The sequence below is a fragment of the Falco naumanni genome, chromosome 16 (genome assembly GCF_017639655.2).
Source record: "Falco naumanni isolate bFalNau1 chromosome 16, bFalNau1.pat, whole genome shotgun sequence".
Classification (NCBI taxonomy): Eukaryota; Metazoa; Chordata; class Aves; order Falconiformes; family Falconidae; genus Falco; species Falco naumanni.
The window spans coordinates 7,355,016-7,371,552 of NC_054069.1; the positions used below are offsets into that span (position 1 = coordinate 7,355,016).

At 46.9% G+C, this 16,537-nt stretch overlaps 1 protein-coding gene across 2 annotated transcripts in view; it reads left to right on the plus strand.

The window, feature by feature from the left end:
* Window positions 1-7,164: 7,164 nt before the first annotated feature.
* ARHGEF12 (Rho guanine nucleotide exchange factor 12) overlaps window positions 7,165-16,537 on the plus strand; it is an 80,246-nt gene continuing 70,873 nt past the window's right edge. For both annotated transcript variants that reach the window (XM_040616164.1, XM_040616165.1), the window contains exon 1: window positions 7,165-7,323. In XM_040616164.1, the coding sequence (XP_040472098.1) occupies window positions 7,292-7,323 (32 nt within the window). In that variant the 5' untranslated portion in view covers window positions 7,165-7,291. The remainder of the gene's footprint in view (window positions 7,324-16,537) is intronic.

The following is a 16,537-nucleotide window of genomic DNA, read 5'->3' on the forward strand; positions in this document are numbered from 1 at the left end:
ACACCCAGGAAAGACCTGTAGTGTTGTGTTGGTAAAGAATAGCTACTCTGCCTTGCTTACTGTCGCAGCAGTTTGCCAGAGATCCAGCATGGCAAAAGTCTGTCTTCTATAAATAGTTAAGCCAATTTAGTTGTTTGGATGTAACCCTTAAATCTACCTCAAAATCCTCCAGCGCTGGGGAGCAGCTGTGTGGTGTTGAGCCCTCTAGAGATGCTGGCTTGTTTACAGGCAGCTTGGCTGCATGATGAAGGGGTCTTAGGGACTGCAATAATTAATGCTGAGAGTTTGTTTAACCTCTGAGGTAGTCCAGAAGCAGAGAAGAAAGTACAGCAGCATTGTGAAGGTTTGTTTTAGAGCTGCAAGCATCTTGCAAGTTTGATGTCTTCAGGAATGACACATCAGAATCTAGCCTTAAGTCAATGAGCAGATGTGCTTTGACTGTAAAGAGTGAAATCTGCTCCCCTACCCTCAAATTAATTCCAGTTTTTATCTTCCTGTTATTTCTTTTTAAAGCCATTTCTTCCCTGCTGCCTGCCTTTTGCTTCTACTGCTGGCCCTGCAGTAGAGCTCTACAAAATCAACCTCCTCTTTCAGTCCTCTGCCCTCTTTTTGGAGCTGAACTCCTTATTTGTATTTGAATAAACTGTAATTTTATTATATTCAAGGCTTTATTCCCTTGCAACAGTAGTCCAAGCACTGATGTAAAAGCATTAACATTTTAAGTCTTTGGAGGCTGCTATTAGACTAATACCAATGCTGTCAGCAAGTCTGTTTCTTGGACAAGGGAAGATGAGAGACAGTTTTAAACTTAATGGAAGTTGTGGGTATGTTCCTGATACTTGCAAACTTTGTATAGCTTGGCTGGAAGTAAAATAACATGTCTGCTGCCATTTCCAAAGAAACAAAATTTCAGACACAGAGAGAATCAGTCAGCATTAGCTTTGTGTTGCATAAGCAATTTCTAGGCAAGGAGCAACTCTTTTTTGGTTATACCAATATACCAGCACTTTTCTTTTTCCAGGTCGGCTTCAATATGTGCTCTAGTAAATCCATGTAAGAGAAGGTGTTAGCTTCGCTGGCTTTGTTCTGTTTCCCTCAAGTTCCAGGGGGAGTTTGGGGGCTGATAAGTTGGCAACATACGGAAAAGCTTTTGCAAAGTAAGAACGGTTTACTGGTAGTTCATTTCACATGGGAAGGAGAAAGGTTCAGTTTCTGTGGCTTCTCAAATGTTACAAAGTACAGGTTTTCAGCAATGCTTGTATTAAGTTGCTGTTTGAATTTTATATGGTCTCAGAAGGTTAAGATCTATTCAGCGTAACTGATAATCCTCAAATGTAATAAGAAACAATGTTATTTTCCATCTCTTTAGATTTTATCCTAATAAAAAATTATTTGTTTTGTTTTAAACCCCCCCTCCGATTACAGGACATTGATTCTAGCAGAGAGTAAGAAGGAAGCTCATGACAGACCGTACAGCAGCTTCATCTGTCCTTACAAAGGGTGCTGCTTTAATTATGCTGATATGGAAAGAAAGCTTAGTGCAATAAAAATGCTTACTGTGATGTGGATTATCCAGGTTTAGGAAGTCTAATAGGCAGTCTCAGTAGAAGCTCTGGTAGATTAGGCTATCTGTGTCTCAACAAAGTCAGCAAAGTATTGCATTTGTGTCCAAGTGACTAAAAAGCACATACCAGCTGTGTATACATTTCCAGCATTTCCAGTGAACTGCCTGTCTGTAGGTAGCAAATCATGTGCCTATTTTAAGGTATGAGATGATAAAATGATTTGAAATTCCATAGCAATGTGGAGCACAGCACAAATTCATGGGGTGGGGTTTTTTTCAGGTTAGAGTTGTATCCAGACATCCGTTAGTGGCCATGGATCGGTGGTATCAGATTCTGAAGCAGGCTGCATCCATGTTACAGTGAAGCTGATTAGCATCAGCCCAGCACCTGGCTGGAAAAAGCAGTAGAAGGGCAAGGAGATAGACGTGTGTCTGGATTTGATTCAGAGTATCATTACTATCTTCAGCTCCCTCAAAAGTTGAATCTCAGCGAATAACAAAATCCCACACACATTCTCAGCTGGCTCAGAAGAATCTTGTGCCAGAGCAGTCCCCCAGGATCAAAGGATGCTGAGCTAAGCAGCAGCTGTTAGCTCTTAGGTGAGTTTGATTGGATGGGATTGCAGGGCACTACAAAAAAATCAGTAAGGCAGGAAGGTTTAAGTTGCGCTAAGCTTGAGAGCAGTCAGGCTTACCCCATCCCTGACACGAGGTCAAGGTCTTGTCTGTTCTTCAGGAGTCATGAATTCATACGCACGTTTGGGAAATGAGCTGTCTTCTCTGTCGGCCTTGGGAATCATTTCCCCTGTGCCTTTCCTCTCCAGCTGTGCAAGGAGTAAAGTTTGACTGTTGCTTTGCAAAAGCATCTGACTTTTTTTTTTCTTTTTTTTTTTTCCAAACAGTGGTTGGCATGGCAATTTATGGTAAGTTTACGTAATAGTCCAAAATACTGGTGCATTCTGTCACTGGTCTTAAATTGATTACTGGTAAGTAGCAAAAGTTAAAAGACTAAAAGACATTATGCATTTAATTTTTATGATGGAGGTCAGCAAAACTCAGCTAATAGCCCATCATGTCCAACTTAACAGCACACAGTTTTACAAACCTATCTGTTCCTTACTTGAGGTCTGCAGGAGATCCATCGCACTCACAGGTAAATTGCTCTAACGGCCGATAATCCTGTCTGAAACGCTACAAAGTGAAATTTTCCTGAAAGAAACCCGATTACATTCGCTGTTTGCTCATACTTCAAATTTGAAGTATAGCAGCTGTCAGAGGCAAGGCAGTGTGATAAATCCGGCATCGGGGCGTAAAGGTAGGATCATCTTTTGCTGCTTCGCAGAGTCCGTAGGGGTGCAAAGCCTGGCCAGACGGCCACGGGTGCACCGCGGCGGCCGGAGCGCAGCAGGCACAGCCCCCCCAGCTCCACCGCCCCACACGCCCCTTCAAAGGGGGACCCAGGCGGTGAGCTGCACCTCGCCGCCCGCCTGCCAGCAGGTTGCATGAATGTTGCAGGCAAGTTTCGGGAAGAGGTGCCGTACGCGGCGTTCCCAGCAGATGGCAAGAGCTCCTCGGTGAGCTCCGCGGCGAGCCTGGGAAGCTTCGGACTTTCTGCAAGGAACCCTCGGGGAAACCTTTCTCTGCCATCCCGCCTTCTCCGCAACCCCGTACAAGGCACCTCCAGGGACGTGCCCTTTTTGTGCCACCCTTTAAGGCAAAGAAGTTATATTTCGCAGGAGTCAACCTTTTGCTTCAGGGTCCTCCTTACCTGAGTTGCTCTGGATTGTGAAAAACGGGCTGTGGGGGACGTTGGTGCTTTGCCCTGGCGGCACGGACTGATGGACTTAGTACGCAGTTTCCACTTCTAGCATATATGTCTGTGTGTGGTACTCTATGTATATTCAGACTAAGTGATGACTTCAGAGCTACCAAAACCCACCCCAACCTTTCAATTGGTACTGCGCAGTGTAACTGCTTATTGATTTCCCCTCCCCACCCCCCGGATTTCACATTGTGAAACTGCCTAGGCAGAAGTATCATAAATACGCATCCATATTAATGTAAATATGCAACCAGCTCCCAACCGAAAAAATCAGCATTTGCAGAAAAGAGAAGCAGTTACAGTTTCAGAATGTATTGAATATAGCTTCAAGCAAGGTATGGTCTTGCATGCCTAATGATGTATCTGATCCTGAGTTTCCAGAATCCTGTTTTCCAGTCTCTTCCCAATGTTGAATTGTTTTATTAGTGCTTTTTCTTTTTAATTGTTGCATTAAACATTGAAATGTGAATGCAGCCCATTATGAGCAAGAGGTAATCTACTGAACCCCATGGCAGAAGTTTATGCTTCCTTTTTGTCACTGGTATAGTCTTGTGTGATGCTGCCTTTGACAATACTGAGCAAATTTTTGTCAGATGTTAATCACTGCCACTCCACTGAATTTTGCATCAATTCACTGCAGCAGTGGATAAGCTTCCTTCTCCTTCCCATATATATATATATATATATATATATTAGGATTTCCTCCAGCTAATTGTTGTTGTCATTATGTTGTCATGCTCAATAAAATATAATTAAAGTAATAAAAAAGCATCAAGACCTAGCATGCAAATGCTGGGCCTGCCACGAAAAAGATCTCCCAGGAGTCTTCCTTTCTCAAGGCACAGAACTTGATGTTCCCTAAGTTAAAAGCAGGGAGGGCTTGACTGCAGAGGAGATGCACTAAAGAGATATATAATAAATGTGGATAGATATAGTTATTCATTCACTCCATTACCACTGGCCAATGTATTGCATACAGCTGCAGAATGAGAGGCACCTGTGGTTGCGTGCCATGCACTTCTCCCCCCCACCCCCCGCCCTTTTTTTTTTTCCCAAGCCTCTGTCTTCCTCAAAAGGAAATGAAAAGAGGAAGTATAAATGTCCTGCATATATATGTCAAGTATCATGTAGAAAATTATTTCATCCCATGCTTCCTCTCTTTGCAATGTACTTCATCAAAACGACAAATTCTTCAGACTATCAGTCTCCTGGCTTCCTGATTCATGCTCGCTTCACTCCAAGGGGGGGAAAGCTGCATGTTGTGGAACAGCAGGGTCCTGACTATAGCTTCAAGCAAGGTACGGTCCTGCATGCTTAATGATGTATCTGGTCCCGAGTTTCCAGAACCCTGTTTTCCAGACTCTTTCCAAGTCCATTGTCCTGGCTTTGAAGAAGTATATCAAGGTAAGATTAATTAAAGGGAGGGAGGATGGTGTCCTGTATGATTTGGATTAGCTAATAAGATTATTTTGGTCTGTTGGCGTGTGGCAGGAAAGACTGATGTTCCACAAGTCCCTCTGCACTAGGAGGCCAGGTATTCATGCCCACCTTCCCTGGCAGTGGAGCTGTCCTGCTTTCTATTCCACTCCCGTGGAGCTCACGAGCTTTAATTCCTGGTGACATGAAGCACAGTAGCATGGAATGTTCCTGAAGTTCTAGCATATAGATATTATTCCATCTTATTTATCCCCTTGTGCTGGCAACGAGATTTTGGGATTAGGTAACGTGCCTAAAACTCAGCTTCTGATCTCTTATGGTTTGCTTTGTGCTGTTTGTGCACTGTCAGGAACAGGCTCTGCTGTGGAAATGTGTGTGGAATCGAGATGGGCCTTTCTCTCCAAAGCTGTGTCCTGCGGGGCACAGATGGCAGGGAGCTAGAGGATGGGTTTCTCTAGAGAGCTGTGGTTGAGGAGGGGAAAATCCACCCATGCTGAAATTTGAATGTCCGTATATTGTATGTTTAGCAGGTATGGTAAGGGGCAGCAGTCTACGTCGCTCACCTTTTCGTGTCGGAGGGGATTTTTTATGTTAAGTGGGGCAGGAACAGGCCCTGGGCCGCCCGTGTTCTGGGAAGGCTGCGATGTGCTCAGGGAGGGATCAGTGCTCGTTCTCATCTCGGGGTTTTGTTGACCTTCTGCGAGAAGAATCCCCGACGAAAGGCATGGTGGAGGTGCAGGGCCTCGGGATTCGGCACAGCGCTGTGGACGGCCGGGGTCTGCGGCGCAGGGGGCACTGCCTGAGCCCCTCAGCTGCGCGCCTGCGGCACCTCACTGCCTTAGTTTGCTCGTTACTTTCTTTCCGAGTTTCTTCGTTGTCGTACTTTCCACGCCGTGCGTGGGGAGGCACGGGCGTCCCTGCCCCCAGAGCCCGTACACCCCAAACCCGACGGCTGGTCGGGCCAGGGTGGCACATGGAGGGGACCGGCCCGGGCGGCGGGCCCGAGGGGAGGTCGCTGTGAACCCGTTCGGTGGGAAGCGAAGGCAGCACCCGCCGGCCTGCACACGGCTGAGGCCGGCCCGGCCCGGCCCCGCGTTCACCCCCCGGGGCCGGGGCAGGCCGCGGCCCGCTGGAGCCCCGCGGGGGGGACCCGGGCGGCGCGGGGGGGGGGGCGCGGGGCTCGGCCCGAAGCGCCGGGTCTGGATGCGGAGCGGCGCCCGGTGCCGGGGGGGCGAGGCGCCGGGCCTGGTGGGGCGGTGAGCCGATCCCCGCTCCCGGCCCGCTCCTGCGCCGAAGGGGAAGGCGAAGGACCGCGGGGCTGGGCAGGGCCGGGCCCGGCCGGCGCCGTGGCCGGGAGGGAGGAGCGGCGGCCTGCTGCCGACGGAGGGGTCGGCGGCGGCGGAAGGACACGGCGGGAGGGGCGGGGGCGGCGTGAGGCGGCCCGGAGGTGCAGCCCCCCCCGGAGTGCGGGGGAGGGGAGAGCGCGGAGGCGGCCCGGCCCGGCCCGGCTCGGCGCAGGCTCCGCCGGGACGCGCGGCTCCCGCCTCTCAGCAGCGCAGCGGGGCCGGCGGCAGGGCCGCGTCGCCAGCGCTCGCCGCGGGACTTTGCCCTGAACCGGGCCGGAGCGAGCAGCGCGCAGGCCGGGGCCCGAGCGGACCGAGCCCTCCCGGGGGGGGCCCTCGCCGGCCAGGCCGGGCCGCCGCGCCCCGCTGTAGCTCGGGCCAAAGCGGGACAGGCGGAGCGGCGGGGCATGGACCTGCAGGCCTAAGGGCGGCGGCGGGGCGGCCGCCCTGCCCGACCCCCCTGCGGGCGAGCCGGCGGGCGGGGGGTCGGGGCGGGCCGGCGGCGGGACATGGGCCCCAGCGCGGCCCTCGGGACACCGGCAGCGGGCAGGGCGCGCCGCCCGCCCCCCGCGGGCGAGAGGCCGTAAACAGCGGCGGGGAGGGGGCACCCCGCGGCCGGCGGGCACCCCTCGGCCCGGGGGCGGTGGGCGTGCGGCCCCGGCGTGGGGAGCCCCGCCAGCAGCCGCCGGCGCCGGGGCTGCCCTCCGCGCTGGAGCTTCGCGCCGCAGAGGATCGCCGCCTTCGGAGGATTTTTCCTGCTCGGCAACGCGTTGTGTTCCCCCCGCCTGGGGGCCGAGGGAGCGTCGAGGGGCACGGCTGCTTTTGGTTGCTTTTTTGGCTTTTGTTTTGTTGTCGGAGTTGTTCCTGAACATCCCCCACGCCCCACTTCCGTGGTCTGGATATTCTGGGTGACTGCAAGAAGAGTTTCGGAGTTGTTCTGGATTCCCCCCCCCCCTCCCCCCTCCCCCCCGCCCTTGAACTGAATTTGTCCTCTGTGCATGCCTCTTCTGGACCAAGGCTGGATCCTGAACCTCAGTGCATGTTGGGGGGCAAAGCCTCGTTAAATATTCCTGCAGTAATAGTAAAATGTAAATTGGATAATACGACTTCTTGCCAAAGGCTCCAATGAGTGGCACACAGTCCACAATCACGGACAGGTCAGTATAAAATGAGTTTTCTTCCTTTTTTTTTTTTTTTTTTTTTTCTTTTTTCTTTTCTAAAGTCTAGGCTCTTCCCAGAGCTCGTGTACTTTGCATTCTGACGAGTGACAGCGGGACAGGCAGAATCAGAAAAGCGGGATTAAATCTGAATTTCTGGGAGTTGGTACATACCTACGGTGGTTGACTGTCAAGGCAAGTGGGTTAACTTTGAAACTGGAGTATTTCAAGTCCAACAGCTTTCAGGCCTGCCAGGCTGACTTTGTAAGAACTAGAGGTTGCAATTCAGCTGCCCGGATGGGTTGGTGCTGGGAGGAACACCAAAAGCAACTGTTCCTGCCAGAAGTTAAAGCAAGAGGAGTGACAAGACTTTAGGATACAGCTGGAGCCTGAACTCAAAAACGTTGCAGAGGATGCACTTGCTTCTCTTTAGGTCAAGCGTTGTAGCCTTCCAAAGAGAGGTCACTTCAGGTGAGGGCAGGAAGGATAGTTGATGAGCAGGAATGTCTGCTGGCGTCTACACTACCTTAGCAGTAATCTGTTCCATGCTTTAGATACCTGCTCAAGCCTCTGGGCTTCTCTGCAGGTGCTGCCATGTGCATTTCATTAGCAGTCTGGGGTTCTTGCGCTTGTACTGGGATGCTTCAGAGACAGAGAAAGAAGAACATGTATTTTCTATTGTAAGAAAAAAAATCAAGTAGGAAACCTCTTACATGCTTTTTAGGCAGAAGTATGGAGTAAGTGTCTTCAGGCTCTTTTGAAGAGAGGAAGAGATGCTTTTTTTTACATTTGTAAGCTGAAGAAACTTTTACTATGTGTTTTGTTATATTCTCCTTAATTGTGCACATTGAGTAGTTGAGGTGTGAATGTGTGTGTTGAAGGCCTCGCTAGCCTTTCATGACCGAAATGGCCAGTTCTGGCACAGGAGAGGAGCCAGGGCTGGGGCAGGTTGGTGATGCTTATGGGTGCTCGAGGTTACCTTTTAGACTCGAGGTACAGGCAGGAAAGAGAGCAAGTGTAGTTCTCGCTTACACTTAGTCCTTTTCATGGTTCCACAGGTCTTAACAGACAGTACAGTGCCTGAGCGGCGTGAAAGAGCTCTTGTACAGCTCAGAACCACCTATGGTTTGTGTTTATGGCTGTGCTGTTCATGGAGTACTAAGTCTTTGAAATGAATTGTGTAGCATGTACTAGCAGAATTGGTGACAGAAGAAAGCCAATGTTTTTTTTTCTTTTGCACTGTGTGTGCAAAAATAAATCTCTATTTAATGACATTAAAATAGACTATTAAAAAAAAAATTATTTCTAGTAGTTAAAAAAAAAATGTCCTGGTCCATGCAACCCTGTGTCACAGGACACACTTCTTCTGTACCAGACAAGACGGTGACAGTAAACAGAAGGTGGTGTTTCAGTGGCTTTGTGAGAATTTTGTCACGTACTTAAGAGGGTATGTCTTATGGCAGGTTGGACGATATCAAAAGGAATGATAGGATTTTCATACCAAGAAGCAGTTGAGTGATGCATGGAAAGGAAAAGCATGAGGACAGGGAATTTAATTTGCTTGTTAGTAAAACAAAATACTTTCCGTTATTGAATCGGAACAGCCAAATTGAAAATGTGGCAGAGACAAAAGATGTCTCGTTTCCTTTTGCTTTCAGTGGTGGCAAGAGGATGTTTCTGTTTGGTGTGCCATTAAGGTTTTGGTTCAAAAGACTTTTAATGTCAGGTAAGGAGCTGTCTTCATAACCCTGGCAGTCGAAGCTTTCTGGCAGCAGGGTTGTGTGGCGGTTGGGGGAGCGCGGGGAAGCCTTGCCACAGCCCTTCGCCTCTGGCCTGCAGGAAGCCCAGCTCTGGGGCTGCAAAGGGAATTCTGGCGGTGTGACCCATCTATTCCCCAGCCAAACCTTTCAGCAGAACGCTGGATGATGTGGCAGTGGTGCATGTTATTAGCATGTGGATGTCTGGAGCAAGGCCCCTCCTTTTTATCGGCAGCGTTGTGCAGGATCTGGAGATGGGGTGGGTTTTGCTCACTGTTGTCCTAGCAGTTGTGTTGGTGAAAAGCTTGATTTCCCGTTAGGCCCAAGAAGCCTCTGCGTTGCCTCTTTAAATCCAGCTCCTAAGCTTGGAATGTAAAACAGGTGCACTATAAATAAACTTGATGCTTCTAGTGTCATTAGACCTACATGCTATAAATTGTATGACGTGTTCAATTCTCTCTGTATTTGTCGGTGCCCTTCCTTGGTGGGACCGAGTTGGGAACTGTCTTAAAACAGAAAAACCCAGCTTGCATCTGTGCCCAGTGGCATTGTGAATATAACAGGGTAGCATGGGCCTGCATTTTTCTCTGTTGGCTTTACATATTTACATTTTACGTATGTGTAGCTGCTTAAAGCCCTGTTACAGGCAGCAAATATTTACTTTTGTATCCCTTCGGTTTAAGATAGTAATCATACCGAGTGTTTTGATAGCTGTTTGACATTTCCCTTGTCCAGGCTGAACTCGTCCCATCCTTTACATGTTTTATGTCTTTTACGTTCTTGTTGATGTCATGTATGACATTAATGTATATGTAAATCAGAAGGAATGTATGAATGGCCATTTCTAGTGCTGTTCGGTAGCCAGTATGATAAATTATGTTTTCGTTGAGCCCCCTCCTTTTTTTTTCCTGCCCTTTTTTTTTTTGCTTATAATAGTCCGTCCCCCCCCCTTCGTGTCGTGTTCCCCCCCCCCCCCCCCCCCCCCCCGAAAGTTCAATGGATTTTAGTGTCTGAGACTATGCTGAAATACAGTCGTGCCAGTTCATATCTCATACATCTGGGGTAATTTTTTCTGTGGACCAAACCTTAACCCTTTTAATTTTGATGCAGGTTATGCTTCATCGCAGAGTTGAACAGCTGAGCTGTTATCCAGCTGGCTAACAAAGCAACATCGTTTTCTTCTAGTGTCTTAAGACTGGAGGGAAGTGAGTGCCTGGGGAAATGGGGGAATACCAGGTATTAAACAAAAAGGCATAACAGATGTTAAGACTTCTGAGAACGTAATGACTGTTCAGCAACCTTACTGAAGAAGCATCTGATACAGCCCGTTCCCAGTCAGCTACTCAGCATTTGGAGAAACGAGTAAAGGGTGCTAGCAGAAAAAAAAGATTTTCTCGTAATGCTTGAGGTTTAGAAATACATAAGCAAAAAGTGCCCCAGGATAGCCATGATGCACTACATGGCTTCTGATGCTATGAGAGAGCCAGAACTTAAAGCCAGTGACATTTACTTCCTCTTCTTTCTTTGGGGATGTTCTTTTACTTTGTCAGCTGCTTCTTTTCATATCCTGTTGCCCAGTGGACCATACCAAACAATCTTCAGAAGCCTTACTGCTCTGCCACTTCACATTTGTAAACATTTATACCCTTTTAATTTAATTCTCTTAGCTATACTGTATTTGTTTAGAGGCCTCCTCAGGTGGCATTTATCTTGCTTGACTTAGTAAGTTTTTGAGGTAGACATCTCTATCTGAGCTGGCCATCAAGATTGCCTTTATAGTTAGTGGAAGAAACTGGGCACATCTAGGGGACCATTGATTATCCTGAAGTAGGTATCTGAAATTGGTCAGGTGAATGAATGACAAGATGACTGCTTGTCTTCATCCAGCTCTGGATTTAGATGAGGTTCACCACACTTTCAAACCTGAAAATTTCTGTTCTTGTTCTTCCTCAAATTCCTGTCTAGTTACTAGTGCTAAGTTGGATTTTTTTTGCTGGGTATTGTTTTGGGCTGTCAGCGTGAGGATTTTGAAAGGGGGAGACTGGGCTACAGGGGCTATCTAAAGCTTTGGGACCCCACTCTGGGTAGGGTATGTTAGAGGAGGGGGTTTTCCGTTTCTTCTGTGGGACTGCACATGAGTGTGCCCGCGTGCACTCACTTCTGAGCTCTTCTGGCCCAGCCGCACTTGGGCAGGCCGGCTGGCTTCCAGCCTCGCTCCGTTCTGCCGCTTGTGGCAGGCAGCACATGGCTGAGCGAGGTAGGGGTTTTATTCTTTGCAAGGGCATACTGGGGCTGGGATGAAATTCGGCCATGTGCAGGCTCTGGTTGGCCACCGAAGGATGATCAGAACTCTGCTGTATCCTGTTATGACACTAAAGAAACATTTGTATGCTATTAATTCTTTTTTTTTTTTTGTCTCATCGTTAACTTTATTTTTCTTCCTGTAACCATTCCAAACACGCTGCAGAGTTGAGCAATTGCACAGCTACAGAACATGCTTTATGTTTCTGTCTGTTTAATAAAGCACGATAAAAGAATGGAGGCTCTTTCTGCTTTTGCAGTACCTTGTTGAGGAACTGATGACTCTTCCTATGCAGTTGCTTGCAAATGAGTTTTATTTATAACAGTGCTGTAGTTTCTGTTGCTATGATTGGAAAATAGGAGAGGTAGAATTTACACATAATTACCTTTGAGAGGTTTTAATTCCTGATTTGCTCCTGACTTGGTACTAAAATAGACCCTAATTGTTTCTTATCTGCTTAGATGCACTTTCTCTGTCTTTGGCTGTTTGTAAGTCCCTGTAGTAACTGGGATTTCTTTAACTGCCCTTAGTGTTATTGAGTAGCTAGATGTTGTTATCATGCATTTTATTTAATTAGTAGAGTTTGTAAGATCTAATATTTATGAAAAGTTGGCTGCAGCACAATGTCTGTTTCTGTGGGCTAGAAAGTGTAATAGTCATTGAGGTAAGTTGCCTTGTGCTTTCCATCATTGTGCCTTCACTATGTTTGCAAATTAGCAGTTGACACAGTCTGTGCATAAATTCATTTTTTATTTTGCTTTTATTGAAGCTGTCAGAAGAGAGTACTGTCCGTGATGTTTACTATTGGCTAGGAAGCAAATGCTGCCAGTTCATGCTGCATAGTTTATTAGGGTTTTTACTGGAGACAGAAGTTGAGGTGAGCTTGATTTTCAAGTTTTGAATAGAGCTGTGGGCGTCATGATTATTTGGGTGGAGGCAGGAATGATATTTCATCTGTTAGCCCAATTGTATAATTCTCCCTGTGCACATAACTCCTATTATGGCATTTATTATTGTTTCAAATGGGTAGAGTAGGAATGGCACTGGGATGTATGCTACTTCAATTTTATACTTTTAAAAATCTTGTCTAGCTCCGCAGGAGTCGGGGTGTGATACATTTAGCAGCAAAAAATACTCGTCAGAGCTAGCTTTGAAAAGCCTAGAGGGTGTGCAGGACTGCATGAAAAGTCTGGAGAAACGGCCTGGCGATAATGTGAGCTCTTCAGCTACCATTCCTGTCCAGGGGATATCCACAGGGGCCTCGTCACGTGAAACACGGAAACCCTTCTGCGAGGCGGTGAGGCCTCTGCGTTCCCCAGCCTGATACAGTCTGTTCTGCGGAGAACTCTTTGACTTAACCACGGTAGTGTCTGAGTGCTGATAGTGCACTGACACCACTAATTACTGTCACATACGGGTTGTCCTTTTTGGTGTTGTGCCCCTCCCCTTTCTGCCTGTGGACAATTGTTGGCGCGTTGGAGTTCTTAAAGATCACCGTTCTGTTTTGGTTTGTTAATGCCTGCTGCTGCCCTGTTTAGAGATGTCTGAGAAGAAATGTGCATCTTACCCTTGGAGCAGGAGTTGCTGAGGTCACTGGTGAGCTTTGTGGTATTCGTTTTTGAACTTCTCAGACCGATCTTTATAGAACTGACTTCTGTATTGATGAGCATGACCCATAGCGTAGAAGAGTTTCTTGGTCCTTAAGGGTGGCAGCATTGACCACGGTCCTCCTGCTGGAAGTCAAAGTAATCTTCTGTTTACTCTTGGAGCTATTCTGTATCACGTTGTGAAGGTAGTGATTTAGGCACTGAAGATTGTTTGGCAGTCCATCTGAAGGCAGTATGCAGCATTCGTGTATTTGCCTGGGGAAAGTGGTGCAGACACCTGTACCAGTTACTTTGCATATTTCATGACTATATCCCAAGATCTTTTGATTATTTCAAGAAGGGGGGGTGGGGGGGGGTATGTCTCCTAGTGGATTTGTGCCTTAAGCATTTTGTGTGAATCTGGTTCAGTGAGTAGCTTCAATGCCTGCTTCTGTTTCCTTGCTTTCCCAAGAAACTTTGGAGTATAATTAACAGGATTTTTGGCATTAACTGTTTTTTTCCCCATTTTTTCCACAGTGTTCTGGATAGCATTGTTGGCCTGTCATGGTTACAACCGTCAACCCCCACCCCAGCCAGCCCAGTGCTATAGCTTGTAGTTGTGCAAAGTATCTCAAAGAGGAGCAGTGTTTGCCTTGGTCTGGAGGCTGAATTCTCCACTTAAACCTCTAGGTGATCCTTCTGGGTCACCGGAGAAGTATGTTGGCTGTGCTGCTTGAAAGATAAGCTTGGGCTCTTGCTTTCAAGGCTTTATCCACCAGGTTTCTCATTGAATGCCTCTTCCTTCCCTCTGAAAATCAGCAGTAGGAGACTTATTAATGAATCCCGTTTGTATTAGCTTTGAGTTTCTAGACTGGGTGATCTGAGTTGTTAATAAAAATACTTATTGTAGCATTCCAAAGGCTCTGCAAATATTCCTCTGCATAAGCACTCTCCCTTCTTTCACTCTAGTCCTGATATTTTATCTGCTTTGAGATAACTAGATCTTTCTTGTGTAATGAATGTCAATAGCACTAAGAGAAAATAGACTTGAACGCATACTTTCTGGTAGGTGATGCTATGCTACGTTTTGCTGGGTAATTACTAGGTTTAAAGAACAGAAGTGTTAGTTCATGTCTCAGCTTGATTAAACTAAGGGTCAGGAGCCTGGATGTAGATAATGTCTTAACATCAGAAGAGAGGGCTCAGAATAAGGATGGGGGAAGCAGTAGCAAATTGATGAGTAAAATGAAAAAGGATGTAAAATGTGCAGTGTTTGATTAAGAATGTACAAGGGATAAAATACAAGGCAGGATACATACAGAATAGGAACAGCACACTTAGAAAAAGACAGGAAAAAACAAGGTTTACTCACTTTTCTTTTAAAAGAAAACATTTAAAAATAAATATATTAAAAATGACAGGAAAAAGCAGTGTCCTTATGCTTCAAATGTAAGCATAAGTATAAATAGTAAAAACAAAACAAACAATGTTCAGACTGTGACATTCACAAATGGTCTACTAAACATCACTTGTGCTTTGTTATTACCCTGCATCCTTTCCTTGAGTATTTTCAGTATTGGGTCTATTTCACTTCTCGGAGCAATGAACAGGAACCCTTTCTTGCATAGTTGCACCATTTAGCAAAGTCTGATGGTAAATAAGAAGCATTGCTGTTTACATTTGCTGGCAAAGGCTTAAATGTTATCTGCCTGGCTATTTTAAGCTTTGTTTTGACAACACTGAAACTTCTGGGCTCTGTGATGTCGGTTGGTAAAGTGCTTTATTAAATTGCTCTGGCACTGGAAAAGCAAATGAACAGTGTGCTTCCTGAGGCTGAATACCTGAGGTGGAAAGGATCCTAAGGCAGGGCACGTGAGTTGCAGTACTTGGAATAATTTGGTTGTAATCTGTCTGGATCATGGTCATATTAGCTACTTGGATCCTGACAAACGTCCTGCTGAAGATAGGTGGTGTCTCTTGCAGGACTGGCACGCTAACAGTCTGTGCTGTCCGGCACATGGCACTTGGGTCTCAGTTCATTTAAGGGTTCAGAAAAACTAAACGTTTTATCACCACGGCACAGGGCTATGTAAAAGATGGACTGAACTGTGTGTATTGAGCAAAAGGGCCTCTTTTGGTGGCTATGAAGAAGTTGCAGTGCTGGTGCTGGAAACCTAAGGGAGAATCCTTGGGTTCTGGGAGTTCTTGGTTGCTCTCAGATGGCCCAAGAAGCGTATGTGCAAGGGCAAGACTTGAACTGGTCTCTCTCTGCTCTTGAGCTCCTGAAATATGTATTGGGAGCTCCTGAAATATGTATTGGAAGGCTTCAGAGATATTGGTGGAAATATTACTCCTGTCCAGGTGCTGTTCCTCCTGAAAACCCTAAGTAGCAGCACAGCTGTTCTTATTTGAGAAGCTCATGTTGAATTTATTTGCAGACGGTGAATCCTGGTTTGTGGTATCACAGGCAATCACTTTACCGAGAGCGTGGGTGACTTCCCAAGATGAACTAGTAACCTGTGAAGAGTTGGATACTCTTTTGTGGAGTCCTGAGTGAGCTGTAGTGCTGGGAGGGGGGCTGGAAAGCTTAGGTGGGACCTGGATTAACCTGAGCGAGCATTTCCCAGTCTGGAGGAAAAGGCCCATCTATTTAATAAAGCACTAGACTGATCCAAGACAGGTATGGGATTCTGAGTCCGCCACTCCCATAAACATACAAGCTTCAACCTGCAGGCTTACCTAAAGTATCTGATGGCTGCTTGAAAGTCTTTTTACCCTGTTATGATAGTGGCTGTTAGCGTAGCTTATTGGCAGCACATCAGACAAGGCGTCTCCTCTCAGCACTCAACACTGGTGCACAGAGGCACCACTGCATGCTTCTGTTGTGCCCAGATGCAGAAGAATATTCTGATGTGTAGGGACTAAGATCAAAGCCACCAGAAAAGTGTTGGAAAAAAGGGGAAAAGAGGAGAATCGAAGGAGAGAAGTTATAATGAGCGAGGAGGAAAAGGAAATAGGAAAAGGCTGCAATGTAAGACATGAAAGTCAATAGGAAATGAGCGAGAGGGAGAGAAATGGGAGAGGTGGTGGCAACTGCCAGATAGGAGAGAGGTTTCCTGTCTGCCAGTGCTTTCTGAAGACAAACATCAGCCACAAGGGACAAAGTAGGACCTGATAGTGTAAGGCAAAAACCCCTGACAAGCCAAGGCTACAACTGTGTTTTCTGTGGAGGACTGAACGTGTGTGCTTGGTGTCTGGGAGCACCTGTCTGTTTCTTGAGGAGGCTGTGCAAATACTGTTCAGGACTGGGAAACTCTTCCAGCAGTTGTAATGCCTTCTAAAATTTTGCTCTGCTTTGAGTGGGAGCAAGTCCCATGTTGACAGTATTTGAGCCATGATGATGATTCCTTTTCTTTTGTTAAGTAGCTTTCAAAGTTGGTGCTTGCAAGAAAATAGTGTGGTTTTCTGATCTGTGTCGATAGTTTCTTCTGCATTCTGAGAAATTACTGTGATGTCCCAAATTAAGCAGTGACTTCAACCCAAAAGCAAGCTGTTCTTCTCAAGTTGTT